General features: G+C 38.0%; 1 protein-coding gene across 1 annotated transcript; it reads left to right on the plus strand.

Moving 5' to 3' along the window:
• Nucleotides 1-1,184: 1,184 nt before the first annotated feature.
• On the plus strand, nt 1,185-18,565 carry tuft1b (tuftelin 1b). The gene is made up of 13 exons (XM_058618757.1): nt 1,185-1,328; nt 2,125-2,181; nt 12,176-12,253; nt 12,363-12,458; nt 12,544-12,618; nt 12,781-12,846; nt 13,661-13,750; nt 14,925-15,035; nt 15,954-16,177; nt 16,568-16,673; nt 16,984-17,067; nt 17,319-17,413; nt 17,506-18,565. Exons 1-13 carry the CDS (start codon nt 1,200-1,202, stop codon nt 17,576-17,578), a joined length of 1,284 nt encoding a protein of 427 aa, XP_058474740.1. The 5' UTR covers nt 1,185-1,199; the 3' UTR covers nt 17,579-18,565.
• The last annotated feature ends 63 nt before the right edge of the window (nt 18,566-18,628 follow it).

The following is an 18,628-nucleotide window of genomic DNA, read 5'->3' on the forward strand; positions in this document are numbered from 1 at the left end:
TGCACTCATGACATTAAACAGAATACAAAGCTGCATTCTGAGCGAACAATACCAGAGCCTGCAGTGCGTGTTTTCCTTGGGCTGGGCTCTTTTTTTTAAAAAAAAAGAAAAAAGAAAAAAGAAAAAAAGAAATGAATTGGCTTTTGAATTTGGGCCATTCATCTTTCTTTTCTTTTCTTTTTTTTTTACCTCATAAGATGTGTTACACAAAGCATATGTGTCAGCAGCTTATTGAAATTCACGGGTGAGTACAAAGTCACCTGGGCAAACAAATAACTCGTAAAATAATATCAGATTATGTCTTGTATTCTAACTATGGTGTCAAATGAAGTAAAACGATCAAGTACAGGCTTAAATTATCCAACCTGACTTTGAGATTACTTCTGGTGTTTCTGTGGAAACTCTTTCATACACATTCACACGCGGCAACATGGGGTTAAGTGTCTTACAACCTTCCAGTTGAAAGACAACTCGCCCTACCACCATCAGAAAATGACTTTTGATACTTAAGTACAGTAAATGTCATATACTTTAAGACTTTTACTTAAGTAAGATTATAAAAAGATGACTTCAACTTCTACCAAAGTAATTTTCTGCAAGATACTAAAGCGCTTAAGTTAAACCTCTAAATGGCCTTTGACAGATTTGTGTGTTCATTTAAATTTACTGATTCCACTGAAATAAAGAAAATTGTTGTTCAACCAATTCATTAAGTAGCAGTCAAATGAACTAAGGTCATGTAAACTAAAGTTAGCAAGTTATATGACGTCAACCTGTTTAGTTTGAAGAGCTTAATTAATCTGGGTGTTACCAATTGATGTCATTTTTAAAATAGTTCAATGTCTTTCATGTAAAGCAATAAGTACATTTAGACACAAATGATGTGATTTATTCTCACTGATCTGATTCTGCAGAACATTGTCAAAGGGTAAAAGAGGGAAACTTCTGCAGTTCTCCAGCCATTTGCCACCTGAGGTGAATGAGTTCAACCAAAAGCCTAACAGGAATATCAGTGGCACTGGAGCCATGTGACGAGACTGTTATCACACAGGACTACATCCAATTTGTACGTCTGGCACAGAAATAGCTATTGAGCAGAGGAAGCAGACTGTGCAGTTCTTGGTAATGTGCTGTTACTTTCAGAGAAATTACCTGGAAATGGGGAGGAGGTTGAAGAAAAACCTGCTGAAGTACGACAGATGAAGAGACAAAAGCATATGGCATCCATGTGGAAGAAGATCAGACAAGTGACTGAGGGCAAAGCGCTGCGTTTGAGCAGTTCTCACACCAAGTGTCGGCTGGATGGTGTGGTCAGGATCTTCTCTGAGGTCAGACAGTTGTATTTCAGCCTTATGTCTTTTGTAGTAATCATTATCACCACTGTAAATAACTTTGTCCAAATACTAAATACATACATTCTGTTTCCCAAACCTTTTATACTACTTTTTTTAACATTTCTAACCATAATTTACTGCTTTTACTTTTTCTGTCACATATAATATTATTTTAGAGAGGGTTAAACAGCCACAAGTGCAGGTATGTAAACCCTGAAGGGGCTACATGTAAGACTAGAGTATAAAACGGGTACTGCAATGCAAATAAAATAAATAAATAAATAAAAATATTGGAGATTGCTGTCTCTCTTCCCTCCCCCAGGTAGTCACGTGTGGACCAAATGTCTAATCTCATAATTATATACTTTTTTTTTTTTTTATTCAAATAGCTGCAACATTGTAGTCAGTAACAGTTGAATTCAACATATTTCCTTACATCTCTTGTGGTCATTTAACATTAATTTATAGCTCCTATAAGTAAGAGGCTGAAATAAATAAGTAATGTGACTCATGTGCGGGTTCTACGTCCTAATTCATGATTCATCACATTCCTTGTGAGTAAGGTGCGGGCATGTAGAGAAGAGCAGAGGCGCTGCAGGAGTCAACGGTACCTGGTCAGACAAAGAGGAGGAGAAGAAGAGTGAGGCGTTCAGGGACCTTCTCTACGCGTTTGTGTTCAACGAGGGGATTTTTATGTTCGTTGATAGACAGGGAAAACAAACAATTTATAGCTTCTTCAGCCTCAGTTATTTAATTTACATTTCTTTATGTTTTAATTTCCGATGAGAAGATGAGCGGCGGTGCGAAGCAGACCGTGGGACATGGACGAGAGGACAACACAACTTACGTGAGTGATGATTAAAAAAATTTAAACTTAAAATAAATGACGTGCAGCATAAGTTAACTCGGTAAAAATGTGTGGCGCCGCGGTGCTTCTCAATCACACACAGCTGCTGTGGGTGACGAACATAAAACGTGAAATAAGTTTTATTTTCCAAGCGAACCTGTGACAAAGTCAAACCACGCATGTAAAATGTTAACTTTCCGGCTATTTACGTGTATAAACTTCAGAACGTTGAATAACTATAAGCTAGCTACAAGTGCTGACACTTTTCTTTTATCATAGTCTTAAAAACATAACGTAAGAAACATTAAAACGCCATAGAACATGTATAAGAAAATAATTTAAGGTAAATGTAAAATAATTATGAATTAATAAATGTATTTATATGAAGACATATACAAGATAGTATTTTTTTTTCTATGTATTTTATTTATTGTTTGTTTAGTTAGTTATATATGATATACTTCCTGATGTCTGAGTTAAAAAGCTTCCCAATATACTGTAGGATTCATGTCCTTGTATGCACTGTATATCCATTATAAATCCAATCCAATCTAATCCAACTTTATTTATGAAGCATTTTGAAACAACCACAGTGGACCAAAGTGCTGCAGAGAAAAATAAATAAAGACAGAATGAATGAAAGACATAAAAAAAGCTCACATGAGGCATCTAAAAACAACTGAAAGACATAAAACATGTCTAAAAGTAGCAGGCGTACAATAAAACACAATTAAAAACAAGAATAAAACATCTTAAATAGTGTCGAGTTACACACACAACACACTGTGTCGTGGGATAAATAATGTGTGATTATAAAATAACTGAGATAACAAATCGCCAATATTATCATGAATGCACTCCAATGCTAGCTGGTATTTCTGATGATGACATTTAAAAGCTAAGTGAATTCTTTTGAGTTTATTTAGTATCCGTTATCTTCTCAAAGAGCTAATCTTACATTTATCATTGTTTGTCTCTCATTTCTTATCACTTATGTCACTCAAATGAGGTGTGACTGTATTTCCCTGATACATACGTTACACTTGTATGTTTATGATTAACTTTTTCTACTTTAATCTATGTGGCGTTGTGTACACAGAACTTACACTAGACTTTTATCCATGCTTTAAATGAAGTACTTCTGGTGAATTATTAGACACAGATAAGAAAAGGTGCCAAACTTAGCGGTTTGTTTCTCAAACGTTAAGAAATAAATTATATTTTGAAACAAAAGTCAATTGCATAACTGTACCGTCTTCTCTCCAGCCATGTTTTATTGGTGCTTTAAAACGATTGTGACATTTTAAGATATCCCACAACTGATAAGTTAATAAAATGTTTGTGTTTAGTTGAGAAAACGTCTGAGCTGACATTGTGAAATATACAATTCACAGAGAATTATTTGAGTCGTTTATTTGTTGCAACTTGTTGTATTTACACTTTGTTGCAGCTTTCAAAGTATAATTACTATTTATATGAAATTAAGATTAAGCAGTAACTTTGAATCTTTAGAATATAGTAACCGTCCTAGTCTTATGTCATAGTAGCATTATGTGCAACAGGATGGGGGCATGAATGGACAGATCATTTATTAACACACACTGGCAGGAAGAGGAGAGTACCTTAATGACATGTTCAGACAAATACACATACACCATGTACAAAAGCCCTTTTCTGCTCCGCAACAAATGATTAGATGATAGGGATTTGTTTAAAGAGCTTTTTGTTTGTAGTGTGGAGGTGGTCGTTGTATCCATCATCGTCAGGATGGGGATTGATTTGAGGTCCTTTTGTTTCTTACAGTACACACAGAAAACAGGCGTATTCAGTTTGTTGCAATGCCTTGTTCAGTTCGAAGTGTCTTTAAAGCTGCACTGTGTAAATTTTAAGTACAGACACATTTCCATTAGAATCAAACTTTTGTCAAATGAGTTCACACAAAGCTGATTAAGCATATCAGCCCCACACAAGTCTCAGTATAGCAGTGTTTGGATTTCATGTCGCCCGGCAACATTCTCGCACAACACATAAGCGTAGTAGGAGACTGAAATACAAAGAAGAGCCCCCACAAAGAAGTTTCAGAGGTGAATTCTTCTCTTCAAAAAGCCTGGTCGGTCAGCAGTTTGACAGGATAAACGCATCTTGTTCTTGCTTGACCATGCACTGCAGCTGTATACACGCACACGCTCCCTCGGTCAGGTCGACTAATAACTAAAGTAAGTAATTAAATTACTTACTCATTTCTTTAAGACCAAACAGAGACAGAATAATTATCAACAATACAAATCACCATAAGTTACACACTGCAGCTTTAGTGTGTAAAAGCAATGCGGCTTTTTGCTTCAAGTTGAGTTTAAGACCTTGATTTGATCTTTCATCCTGCAATACTTAAATTTCCATTATATATTTTATGTTCTTTTATTTTGTTTTGACACCTCTTCCATACTTTGGTCAACTGTAGTTGTTTTAAATAAATCAACGTGGCTCTGACTTGACTTTAAGATTTGATATCTGTCACTGGCTGTCGTCTGAGAAAGTATGTGTTTGTTTTTTCACTCAGTCAAACATGACATCTGACCCCTCTTGGATTCTGTGCTCCATACAACACTGATTTCAGAAAGAAAAAACTATTTAATTCCACTTAAACACGTTTTGGGAGGAGTTTCTCCCTAATCTTGACAAATTACATTCTGAGTTCACGTTTGTTCTGTCATGACGTGAGAGTAAGGCTGGAAAGACTAACTTGGTTCAAGGGAAGGATATGATTGACATAGCTTAGCTCAACTGTAGCTGAACAGTGTAATTACGTGGCTATGTAAGAGAGCTTCACACACAAAGTCTTTTGTGTTTGATAGAAACATTGTTAAATGTCATGTTTGCACTCCTCACATGTCAACAAAATGATTAGCAGATGTTCAAATGAAGGGTCTGCTCAGTGTAAAAAAAAGTTGACTATAATGGTTTTATGTTATTTGGTTTTTTTTAGCTCTCTGACCAACAATATTTACTCATTCTGACTTTCTATGGCTGCAATTGAAGATTATTTAATTATGAATGAATCTGTTTATTCATTTATTAATCAATAAAAAATGTTTTTTTGTTGTTTGACCAGTCAAACATAAAAGAAAAGACACCATAATAACACACATGTGAAAAGCAATTACCATAGGATTAAAGCTGATGAGTGCTGCGTGATTCATTGACTAAAACAACAAACTGACAAAAAAATAAAATAAGAATAATTCTCAGCTGTAGCCCCATAATACACATTAAAATGGTTAAAAAAAAAAGGGTGTTAATTAATAAATTCCACTGTTGCGGTGCAGTTTTGTTTGTTTTGTGTATTTTTCAGTTTTGTTTATACTGCACACACTGGCCATGCCTGTTTTTGTTATATAGTGACACTTCATTAATCTGTTACATAACAAACACCGCACATTCCTCAGACTCCTGCTACCAGCAACTGTCACCGTGTGCCAGATAAACGAGACCTTCTTCATTCCACAGCTTTATCTTCTTGGTCACATATTATCCCAAGTCATATATTAGTCTAAATTAGGACACATTCAGGCTGCGTATGGTTTATCCTGTAGTCAGTCATTGACTTTAAATGATTATGTTTGTTTGATGAAGCTACCAGACTGGTTACTGAATCATCAGTGAAGGAAATGGGTTAATATATCAGCCAGTGACTCTAATTCATGGCCATGAAACTGCAGTTAGACACTACATCAACAGTTGTAGTGTAAACAGTGGAAATGTTGAGTTATTTCCATTGTGCATGTGGCACAGTGGTCCAGCAGGTGAAGCTCACAGCTTCTGTAAATGCCTGCATGAAATGACACTGCAGCTCTGTGACTGAGGAACAGTGTGGAGGAAAAAAAAAAGGGTTGGGCAGCTGCTGAAGCCTCACCCAGCCATGTAAGGCAAGACAGCCGTGCTTTCCCACACAGTCACTTAGTCACTCAAGTCCAGACACTCTGGATCATAACTGCATGAACATCAGAGGAGATCGGATCAGACAGCTGACTCTGCTCAGGTAGATATGAGAGGGATCTTTATGATAGGTAACCATGAGTTTGCAGTCGAGTGTGAAATGCATGATGATGATGCTTGTGACTGTAGTTTTGTCTGCTTTGTGATTTTAAGTTTTTGGTGGTATGATTCATTTTTGTATGTTTTCATTGTGACCTTAAAACAAAGGGTACTTGTATTGAAATCAGTTGCAGGTTTTAAAGTTTTGGCTCATTGAATAATGTGTTTGTTAAAGGTTCATTGTTAGTGTGTCATATACACACTGAACAGCTTTAAAGGAACAGTGTGATTCCTTATATTATCTATACAACACAAAGGCACTATAGACGTAATTTGGTTTTATTCTATTTAACCATTTTTAATCACGTCCATTGAGATACTGTGGACACTGGATGTGTTTTACAAAGAAATCAAACAGAACGTTTGTCAGTTATTCCTCGTAAAAGTGATTCAGAGTTTTGATGATGACTCATTGTGTTGGTATTAATTTGGAAGGGAAACGTCTGTTCCCAACACGTGTGATGATGTGTGGTGGTGTGAAGCAGGGCCTCCGATATCAGCTTGGCCGTAAAAAGCACCTTGTTTTGACTGCAGCCGGAGACGGATGTATTTCACACTTGGCTGTGAACTCAGTTGGTGCATGAGACACGACTTAAGACTCTGTTGTGTCGCTGCAAATAGTGATGTACCGTCTGTCTCTGAACTTCTGAATCTCTGAACCGTAAAATCATCTTATTGTCCTTCAACTTTCCCTTTTGGAGCACAATATGGTACATAGATATATAGCTATATCTCATTGACTGCTTAATTTATTGTATTCGGTCAACACAGCTGAGTATAGCAGTGATGTCATCTCCATATCTGAGATAAGAGCCTAATAACTGTTCCTGTATTGATTTTTGGGGAGTTATTGACTCAAATATACTTTATTTTCCCCACAGGGAAATTGCTCTTCTAACAAAGGACATATAAGTCACAGCATGAGAAATACGAATATTGCACCTGCTCTAAAGTACATTTAAAAAATAAAGAATGCATTAAAATGTAGGCCAGACCTGACATTAACATGTAAAATACAAAACACTGTAAAAACATGGCAGTAAAAAGCAAAATGTGCAGGAGTAAAATGCCATACTAAAGTGACTAAAGTGCTGCATGGAGATAACGTGGCAGATGATGATGTGTATTTGTGGGATCGTGTTGCAGAGACACTGAGGTAACTCCAAAGCTGAAAACATGAGTCAGGTTTCTAACTTTACTTTTACTCACTCCACTCCACTCCGTCATTCAAAACTCTTTTACTCTGTTGTAAACTGCTGTAAATGACAAAATACAATCTTAAACCTGGATTACTCACATTTTATTTAATCTACTCCAGTAATTTCCACACTCTTGCACTGTATGTGATAAAGTAAAATGTCCTTCAGGAGACGGAGTAAAGTAAACACTGCTACTGTGTAGCACTGCTCTGTTTATGCTTCTGCTCTTTTCTGACAAGGAAGAAATGGAGACAGAAACCAGAGCGGAATGTCCCGAGGCTCACTGCTGCTGTTTCGCTGTGAAGAAAATAACTCATTTTAATTTACTTTAATTTGCATTAATGCTTTATTGGCGATGTTCTGCTAAAATCAGTTTGAGGTCACTGTTTTGCAGACGTTCATGTGAGCGTCTTCGAGTGAAAACATTGATTGCAGTGTTTCCTGTTTGAATATATGACGACTCAGAGTTTGAGTTGATCAGGGATTTTACAAAAGTCTGCAGCCAAGTAAAACATCAGTTACATTATGATCGATTTTAGTTCATTTGATGGTGTCCCAGCTGAAGCCTGAGTGTGGTGTTATGAAAGATTTATGTTTGATTAGTATTTAACTGCGAGTTTGCCTTTTGATCTTATCAAACTAATGAGAATCTAATCAAACAGGTATATTACCTTGGAGGTAGATTGAGTCAACACCTGACACCTTTTGTTACTGCTGTTGATTTTATCTCAAAAGACTTTTTCATTAGATTAATTAACCCTGCAGGCTGATATAAATGAAATAAGTTCACACTACTCATGTTCTACAAAAGACATTGAAACTCTGGGATATTGTTGCCCACAACAACTTTGTTTTTCCTGCTAGATTGACATTGAAAATGCAGTAGATGTGGAAATGCAGTGCATCCTGCACAGGCAAGCCAGAAGTCTCTACCTGTTTGGCTCCATATGATTTATTACACTGTAAATGCCTTGAACAAATAACAGGGCTGATTCCCATTTACACATCCGAGACGTATACGTTTCCACATGCCCGTGCAGCAGAGACGAGCAGAAAGGGACAAGACAAAGAAACTAAACTGCAGTGACAATTATTTACTTTAAATAAAACACTATTATCTACATGTACAGTTTGTTGTAATTACCTTGTCAGTACATGAATGTAAGTATATATGTCAACAGTCGCTCTTACGTAAAACAGACGGACGGAAACCTCAACAAAATAATAATTGGAACAGGATCACAGAAATATGATTGCAACAAAAATAGGATTGGAATGAGATCACAAGTACAGACTGTTTGGCCTGTAAGGACACATAAATGCATTCCTTCATAGCGGTTCTTGAATTGTTTTGCTTTGTTTGATAGCCATTTCTTTAGTTATTTGTTTGTTTCTCACAGTGTTGTGATGATGGATACCTCCAACTCACTACATGTAGTTAAGGACCTTTGTAGTGATTAAAATGTAGTGACGTGGTTGATGATAAGAAGTGATTGCTTTGGTGTTTGCATCATCTCTACAGAATATTATTGTCTGCATTTTACCATATTTCTATTTTTTGTGGAAAATTGTTCCTCAGGAAAAATGGCGGAACCTTAATTGCAGTGAGTCAATTTAAGCACCACAACATGCCTATATACATTTTTTAGGAGGAATTACAGAGCAGTAACTTACTAAACATAGCTCTGTTGATAAGTGTCAGCTGTGTAATCAAGTTGTTGCTAAAGAAACACTGGAGAATAGCATACAGTAAAGTGCAGAACATTGTGTCTTTGCGTGCACCTCCCTGGGTGTGTCTGTACCACGGCCCTCTGTGGCAGAGAGAGAAACCCAGGAGTTGTCGCTCCCTCAGGCCACAGAGTGAAATTCTGGCCTCCGTGTCTCTGCTGATGATTTTCAGACAATGCTTTTACACACAAAGAGTTGCGAGTCAGGCTTAAGCATCTATCCCATGCTCGACTTGCCAAGCAGGAGACTGGCTGCTGACGTGAATAACCAAATGTGTTAACCACATGCGACGCCCTTAGTTTGTGTGCTCACAGGTACACAGTTTCCAACCATTAGCGCGCACATTTAGTTCATGTTCCACAGTGGTTCGCACAAATACAGGGAACAGAACAAAGTCTAATGAGATACATATTTGCTGTCTCAGGTCGGGTAATTTACTGCCTCTTGACACACAGTTTTTTATGTTTGTAACCACAGCTGTAATTGACTCTTTCTGCTTATTCAGATGTGTGATTTACGTCATAAGATCATGTCAGTGCAGAAGTTATGAACTCTGAGCTTTGGTTAAAGATATTTGAAGTTATTATGAAGTACATATGAAATAAAATGTGAAATAAAGCAATTGTGAGTAAGCGCCTTTGTAAATTTTGATGTGGCCTGATGAGAGTGTACAACCTCTACAGGAACAGTTGTGTTTAGGGCTGAACAGTTAATCAAAATGTTATTGAAATTGCAATACAGCCTACTGCAATCTGCAAATCACAGACGGCACAAATATCACGCAGTTATCATTTTAAATATGTTTTTCGAATGAGAATAATGATGATATTGCGAATAATATTGCAATCACTAAGCCCTAACGCTGATGGTGATTACATATTGTGATCATATATTCAATTATAAATATTTAATTATTTTTATTTCATGTGCACAGCCAAACTGCAACTGTGACGCAAATGAATTAACAGTTAAACAGTGTTAGAAGGAGTTCCGTCATCACCTCTGAGGTTATAATAAACTTAAAGCTGGCATCAGTCTGTGATGTGTAGAGAGTGTGTCAGACACCTCTTTATCATTCCGATACTGTTACCACCCATGTCATTCTCTCAGCGAGCGCTTAAAGGTGTGTGGCGTGGCTTAATTAAGTAAGCCACGTGTGAACGGCAACATGTGAATGAATTACTTTGGAAAAATGTTTTTCAGTTCGAAGTTTTCGTGTTGATCATATTATGTTACACAGATGTGCAACAACATCTGTTTCTCAGTGGTATTTTATTGACTGTGGAAGAGTAAAAATACTTCTCTGACAGAAAATAAACAAGTATTTCATGAGTCAGTAAGACAGTACCGAGAAGTAGCAACTCAACAGCTGCTGTGTTTTCCTGTCACATATAAGAAAAACAAACCAACTTTTTCACTTAGAAGCATCTTTATCTCCATTTTTTAATCTCTCTTCTAACATTTGGGTGTTTGACTTAGGGTTTCTGCCTAACTTTATAGACTGAGAATGAAAACTAAATCAGTAGAGGTGGAAAGATAAGTGCAGTCCAGACATTCTGTTTTCTTTGTTATTGTTTCTTTTGCAGTTTAGGTTTTTAGCGCCCACAGCACCAACAAGTTTTTACAGGCATCTGTCCTCAAAAAACCCCCCAATGATAATAGCAATTCAGTCATTTAAGCTCACGAGCACAGTCCACCACCATGGAGTCAAGGATTAAGCTTAATTTAGGTGGGTGATGAGATCAAAACCCACTCTTACATAACTCACCAACATTTCAACTTCTAAGATCCACCTGAAGTGGATTTGTCAAGGAGCTAAACCATTTGTTTTCTTTGAACAGTCAGAGCAAAAGCAACATAACTGGAATGGGGACGTACCTCCGCCTATTTAAATGGGTGGTGGTTTTTTGTTTTTTTTAGACTTGTTTTCTTTGAGTAGAGCACTTTGTACTTTTGTACTATGTTATGTAAAAAAAAATATATATATAGTGGAGAGAAAAGGGTGATGGTTATACAAGACATTTCTCAGCTTTTCCTAAATTATTTATTAGTCTCGTAAATAAATGTCTGACTGGGCACAGAGGCTTTGTCTACCATTGCAATAGCTTGTTTATGCCGATTAATAAACAGCTTTTTATCAACAAGAAAGGGGAGCTGTGAAGGAGTTAGAGTCCAAACCAAAGCCAGACATTTACTGACAACACACCATGAATGAGTCATGAATTATTATCTGTTGTGATGACATTACATGAACAAAGATGGACTACATACAACAGAAGAGAGAGAGAATATAATACATATAGAGGACAAAATAATATGTTTGAATTTAATTAACATACCCATTGAATGGAATAGAATAGGGTCATTACAAATGTAATGTAAGGATAAATGGTATTGCAGAGATTATATTATTAATATACTTGAATAGAATTTTCAATCCTACAGAACAGAGACATACTTACATAGAATAGAATTGAATTTAGAGCCTCTGTTGTTAACCGGACACATTTCTATAACCTCTCTGTTTCTTGTCATAACATGATAGATTTGTATCACATGTGGCATTTCCTTGTTGCCAAGGTGACCAAAGTGAATGACTCAGAAGTCACAGACATTTTGAGTGCTGGTATTTTTGGCCTCCACTGAACTGGACTGGTTTCACTTTCTGCAGCGAGCGTAGTGTTCGGTCATAATCACCAGACTTGGCCCTGAGGATTCAGTGGGCTTGTGTCTTGTGTGGTGGTTGCTAGGTTTCACTGTGGAACTGTGAGGCACCCAAAGAGGAACCACAGTATGGAGAAGTTTTATGGCAAAAATGTTTCCCCCTCTGTCTTTCCTTGCTCCACCCTCTATCTCATTGGTGGCTTTCATTGAGCCTCTCTTCTTTCTGTTCATTGGCTGTTTTTCCCGTAATCCCCCTCCTGTTCCAGTTAGTCATCACCCTTCTCGTATCCGCTCATCTTTTATTTCAGGACCGATGCAGGCAGCTGAGACTTACTCTACAAGATCAACATCAGTCAGGCTTCACCTCAGAGAGACTCAGCAATAAGGTACAAAATCAAAGAGGAAGACTGTTTTATTTCTCATGGTGTTTACTGGAATGAAAAGAAGTGGTAAATGATGGGACATTTACTGAACTTTTTCCTGTTCTGAATGAAGGTGAGCAGCAGAGCAGCGCTTCCACAAACACCAGAAGAGCAGGAGGGAACGCTTGAATTCATCACCCCCACAGAGGAAAAAATTGAAGTGATTAAGGTATGTGTGTTCATTTCTCTTCAGCTGTCTGTGTGTATGCACGTAGTCAGTCCTCTGTGTTTATTATGTCCTCACCGTCACCTAGGTTTACCTTGAAGCCTGTCCAGAGAGAACAAAGAGTGTCAGGATGATAACAGATGAGGTGTCGCAGATTCAGGAGGTCAGTATGTCACAGGCGAAGCTGAGCTATGTTGCCTGCGACTATGTTTACACCACTGAGGCTTCTAGTTGAAAACACTTGTGTGTGGGGTAACAGTCGTATGGCTGGGTTGAATAAGGTCAAGGGTGTTTTCTTTAATGCATGATGTGTTTCTGTTTATAGGTGAGATACTGTCTGAAGACTCTGAGAGAGCAGATGGCGGCCAGGCAGAATAGTAACAACCACAAGGTAAACGGCCACTGCATCGATGTAGAAACTGTTTTACTGTGTGTCGCACTAAAACAATAGGGTGACAAAAGTGAGGACCTTCTGTTTCTTGTGCTGAATCATTAAACATTAAATATATTTAAGGTTTGGACTTTTGATCCAACACAGATTTTGAGGAGTTATGATCAGTATTTTCTTAAGCAGTTGTTTAATCAATGGAAAAACAAACTTTTGTTATTAAGTCATAGGCCTAATTGAATCTGGTAAAACTCAAAACAATGTTTCTAAATGAGAAAGTAAACACAAAGAAGAACATATACAATACATAACTTTAGTTTAATAATACATAGAACAAAAGCAAAAGAAGAAATACAATCATTGGTCTGACAATTGTGACAATTATGATTAGTAGATATGAAGGTTATACACTTAGACTTAGCCTTGGGGCAGCCAGTGACCGAGCGGAAGGGAATTGGACTTGTAATCGGAGGGTTGCCAGTTAAAATCTCTGCGAGTCAAGGGCAGGGGTCCCCCTGAGCAAGGTACACATCCCCATTGTTAATTGGTCACTCTAAATTGACCTCATCTGGGGCACATCCAGTGTAATCCAAGTGCTGGTCCCAAGCCCCGATAAAGGGGAAGGACGTTCAGGGCATTTTTTCTTTATTTTTAAGTACTTTCTTTCATTTAAGCGTGAACCACTGTGTATGGTGGTGAGGATCTTTCTTCATCTGTTTGTGTTTTTCAAGTTTTTCAGCCAGTTGACCTCTCAACTGCAGTATCAAGTACAAAAGCATCATTAACTCCTCTAACCTGCTGCTGTGTTTCTCTTCAGTATCCAGCCAATGGCTTCAAAGTCAACATATCCAGCAGCCAACCAACTGTTTCCAATGGCAATGCTGTTCTCATTGAGTCAAATGCTCATGTAAGCTATTCACAATACACTCCTTTCTTACATCTTCCAAATAGTGTTGCAGTTTTTTATTATCTATTCATTCATCAGTTTCATATGAATGAACATCATTTCTAGCTACAAGACATTACGATTCATGATGAAACGACAGACTCGACTCTCACAATGGGGAAAAATGTCTGGCCCTCTGTTTCCTGCACACACACAGCCAGCTGCCTGCTACTGCTTTCTGGGGTTTTCTGAAGCTGGAAAACAAAATGCAAAGGTTCACTTACACTCTAATAGCATGCACACACCCAAACACTGCCCGCAAACACACACACACACACACACACACACACTTATATACACTATCAAATATCACATGCATTATTCCGGACTCATCAGAACATCTCCGGTAACACAACACCATTATCTACCGAGGAAGTAGCCAGAGCAGGGAGGGGAATGTGTGCATTGTGTTGATCTACATACCAAGTGACCTACATGTGTTACATGTATGTAAACTAGGGTGACTCCTCTCTAATGGCGCCACTAGCACGACTCGACTTGGCACGGCACAGTTACTTTGCTTTTCCATTAACGATAGTACTTTGTACCTGGTTACAAGGGCCTTGGCTCGAGGTGTAGTACGAGGTGGTACTACAGTATGTAGTGGAAAAACGCCATAAATAGTGTGTTCTATATTCTACAACAGTGATAATGCACGATTTGTCTGGTACTGTACTGTATTTGACTCTTTGAACGTCGGTGCAGAGGTTTAGGATTGTCTCTTCAAAGTTCAACAAGATGTTCTTGATAATTAATTCATTATTTGTTGTATTCTTGTATAGCTATGAAGTATCTTTCCTACATTTTATCATATTATTTGTTAAGTGACTGATACCGTGCTGTTCTAACACAAATATTTCTCACTTTTGGGATCGATAAAGTACACCTATGTTCCTACATAAGTCCCTATATTCCTTCACTACCTTCCTCCCTACCCACCCACTTCCCTCCCTACCTACCCTCCTACATACTTCTCTTAGACTTGACTAAACAGCCTTTCACTCACTACTGGCTAAACAGCCGCCTCTCTTATCTGTTTCTTAGCTCCTCGGGCTCATGCTTGCCCTCAGGTTCATGTAGTTAGCCAGATTAAATCTAATTGAGCATGTCACTTTCTGTCTCCCTCCACTCTCAGGTTGCAGATAATCAGGAGGAGACTGCAAAGCTGAGGGAGGTAACCAAGCGTCTGTATGCACAGCTGAAAGAGATGGACAAGAGACATCAGGAGGAGAGGGAGCGACTGCAGGTCTGCCTCACGAGATGAGCAACATGACACGATTTCCTGTCTGCGAGTCTATGAGTCATGTTCTCTGCTGCGGCCCTGTCCTTCCTTTTAATCATCTTCAATATCTGTCAGTGTCCTCTCTGCATTTCATCCTCCATCTTTTGGCCCTTCACTGTTTGGGTCTTTGCTCGGCAGCTTTAGCTTTAATCTTTCAGGGACACTATCCATAGACCTATGTTTTACCATTACAGTCATGGTGTGTGCCTTGACTGTAATGGGCTTAATTGTGCAGAAACAAAATGTACAATGATACAGGCAATCCTACAGAACAGGAACAGGCAATCTTAATTTCTTGTCATCCCCAAGACATGACAATTTAGAAATTAGTAACTGATACACTATTACAGCCTTGTATAATAATATACTGAACAAATTCACAAGATGTATGCTGTACATGGCTCATAGAATACTGCAAAAGTGGAAAGAAATTTTAATTTAACATGTTCAGGGGGATACTTTCCATCATTCAGATTTAGTTGTTTTTTTCCTCCTGTTATGAGCAGTTCCTCCATTTACTTTTCGTGTGTACATTAGCAGCACACTAAAAATAAGTAGATTTAACACATTATACGAATAATGAACACATTATTAAAATCTGTATCTAGAAATGACCTGACAAAGATATAGGTTCACATTTCATAATGGTTTAAATAATACTAGTTAATGCCGTAAATCTACAAATATAATAAAGTTGCTGCAACAAGGCATCAGATTGTCAGACAGGTGTGTAACATGACATAACCAACAGGAAAAATAACCTAAACTGTTCAAATAATACTATATTTTAATTTCTTAAGATTCCTTGTCGATCCCCACTGAGGAAATATTATGGAATAGTGTCTTTTTTTTACACTTCTAATGCTTTGTCGTCACTCACAGGCAGAGTCCAATGAGTACCACACTCGTTTGATTGTGCAGTCGGAGCGGCTACAGAAGGTGGAGGAGCAGTCGGAGGAGAGAGGTCTGCAGGTGGAGGAGCTGCAGCGGCTGGTGGGAAGCATGGAGATCGAGAGCAGCACTCTCAAAGACAAGATGGCGGAAGGGGAGGCAGAGCTGTTGCAGCTTAAAGCAAGCAGGGAGGACGGAGACGAGAACGAGCAGAAGTGAGTACTGTTGATTTGAAAAAACTACAAGTTTTATGTTCTCAAAAAGCCAAAAAAAAGAAGGAAAAACTAAAATAGCAGTACATTTTCATTTATGTCTTTTTGCTGTTACTAACTTGATAAAGTTTCCTCATACACTCAACAATAATATAAATGCAACACTTGACTTTTTGCTCACAATTTCCATGAATTGAAGAAGATACAAAGCAAAAGCTCTGCGATGACCACTGTGTGTCTCCCAGAATTTAATAGTGTTATCAAGTAGATTTGAGAGAAATTTGTTTGTGTACATAGGAAATCTGACATCTTTTATTTCAATCCATTAATAATTGGAGTAAAAGTGATGGATTTATGTTTTTTTAAGTGAGTAATACATCTGTGTCTTTGCAGGTGTGTTCAGTTGGAGAAGGAGGTGGCTGCCCTGAAGGAAAAGATCCACCACCTTGATGACATGTTAAAGAGTCAGCAGAGGAAGGTCCGCCACATGATTGAACAGGTATTTATGCGCATGAGTAGGTTCTTTTTCCTGGCGGTGCCACTTGCATGCAGACACACTGCAATGGGTGTCATCAGTGCCCACACACTTGCATTAACGGAGGCCATTAATGAGGAAATTAGATTTTGAGGAGGCGGACACATAAAAGGTTATTGATTTGATGGAGCGTAGTCAAGCGGAAATGTGTGGTGAAACAAAACTGCTGTATCATGAAAAAGTGATGCCAAGTCTCCACGTGTTGGGGAAATGTTTGTGCTTCTTCTGAGCATCTCACATTGTGTGTGTTTGTTCGTTTCTGTCTGTAACACAGCTGCAGAACTCCAGGACAATCCTCCAAGAGAGAGATCGAGTCATTATGGACCTGGAGGAGAAGGTGGCCTTCCTGGAAGCAGAGGTTTGGAGTCTCCGTATACCTGCACTCATTAACACATCACATCAAATGTGATGAAAGTGTGAAGGAATAACACAAGCCTTATCCTTTAAGATAGAAACACCACACAACCACAACTAATTACCCTAAAGTTTCCCTGAATGTAGATCCTTCCTTTTGTAAACCTCTGTTTAGTCTGTGCTGTAGCACCAGAGAAGAAGCTTAAAGGAGACATTTTAATGCTTGTTATGTCTTTTTGTGCTTTCTCTTTACAGAACAAAGAGATGCATGACCACATGGAATATTTCTTGTCAGGACAGAATCCACCTCCCCTGACGTCCACTGAGAACAAACCAGAAATCGTTTACAGGTAACGATCACCTCTTATTTGTTCTCTTATTATTATTCACAGCTAAATTAATTCTAATGAGTTCATTCTTTTTTTTTTATCCCCCTGTGTAGTAAACAACTCACACCAACATCACTGAGCAGCAAGGCCCTCCCATTCATCAAAGTCATTGAGATCAAGTCCTGAATGGATTGTCAACTGGGCGGTCAGAAGTAAAGAACTGTACATTTATACTTGTATTTAATCACTTACTACCAGTGGAACATAAAACAAAGGTTTGACAGGTTTGACAACATGTTCTCATGATGATACTGTTGTGGGTTTTCTCAGTTTTAAACAGAATCTTCATGAGGAATTCAAACTAAGATGCAAATGTAGGTAAAACCCTGAACAGGAAACAAAGCAGGAGCAGGACAAAACATTTTACTGAACTACTTGGATGAACATATTCAACATAGACACTCATATTAGAACAATGTGCATTACTGCATCACAGCAGGTTTTAAAGATGCGGTGGTAGATGTAAGTTTCCTGTGTCATTGTTTTACACCTCTACTTCTCTCTCATAAAGATTCTGATATAAGCAGTTTTAACAGGTCAATATAAAATATTATAAATTATGTGTCAGTAGTGTTTGGAGTTGTTGTTGTTTATGGCTCTGGTACACGTACACATGGGCAAATGTGCATATATTTACATTATTTTGAGTGTTTTCTGCACTCCCTTCATTCTGCAGCTTCCTTGACCGCAGTCCTCAGGGGTTCAGGGTCAAATTACTCAGTGCTTTGCACCATGTTGCCAATGAGCAGGCAGCCAGTTGGCCATGATTTATGTTTTTCTTAAATACTTTTCACTTTACCTTAAACAGGTTCAAATAAGTATGAGTCATATTTTGACCTTTATTTCAATTTGCTTGCAGATACTTCATAGAGGCGTTGTGTAGAGACATAGAATAGATTCCTGAGAGTCCTCATCTCTGCTGCCAAATTCTGTTTCATCACACTTTCTATCGATTGTTTTAAATAGTTAGATAGTTGCTTATTTAATAATAGTATAAACCACATAACCTTTCACTGTGAACCTTGTAGAAAGTGAAACTGTATTTCTGACTGTGTGCTTTCATTGTAGATTTTGTTCATTTCTATTTAAGTACAATAAAAGATCTGGGTCTGAGTCTTGTTCTACCAGCTCTTCTGTACTGCCACCTAGTGGATATATTGACAACACTGAACATGA

Source organism: Solea solea, chromosome 20 (assembly GCF_958295425.1).
Source record: "Solea solea chromosome 20, fSolSol10.1, whole genome shotgun sequence".
Taxonomy (NCBI): Eukaryota; Metazoa; Chordata; class Actinopteri; order Pleuronectiformes; family Soleidae; genus Solea; species Solea solea.

Excerpts from the sequence above, each read along its gene's own strand:
- tuft1b (XM_058618757.1), top strand. The coding sequence starts at position 1,200 with ATGAAGAGACAAAAGCATATGGCATCCATGTGGAAGAAGATCAGACAA. Across the intron at positions 2,182-12,175 it reads GAGAGGACAACACAACTTAC|GACCGATGCAGGCAGCTGAG; the intron begins GTGAGTGATGAT and ends CTTTTATTTCAG. Across the intron at positions 12,459-12,543 it reads AAAAAATTGAAGTGATTAAG|GTTTACCTTGAAGCCTGTCC; the intron begins GTATGTGTGTTC and ends ACCGTCACCTAG.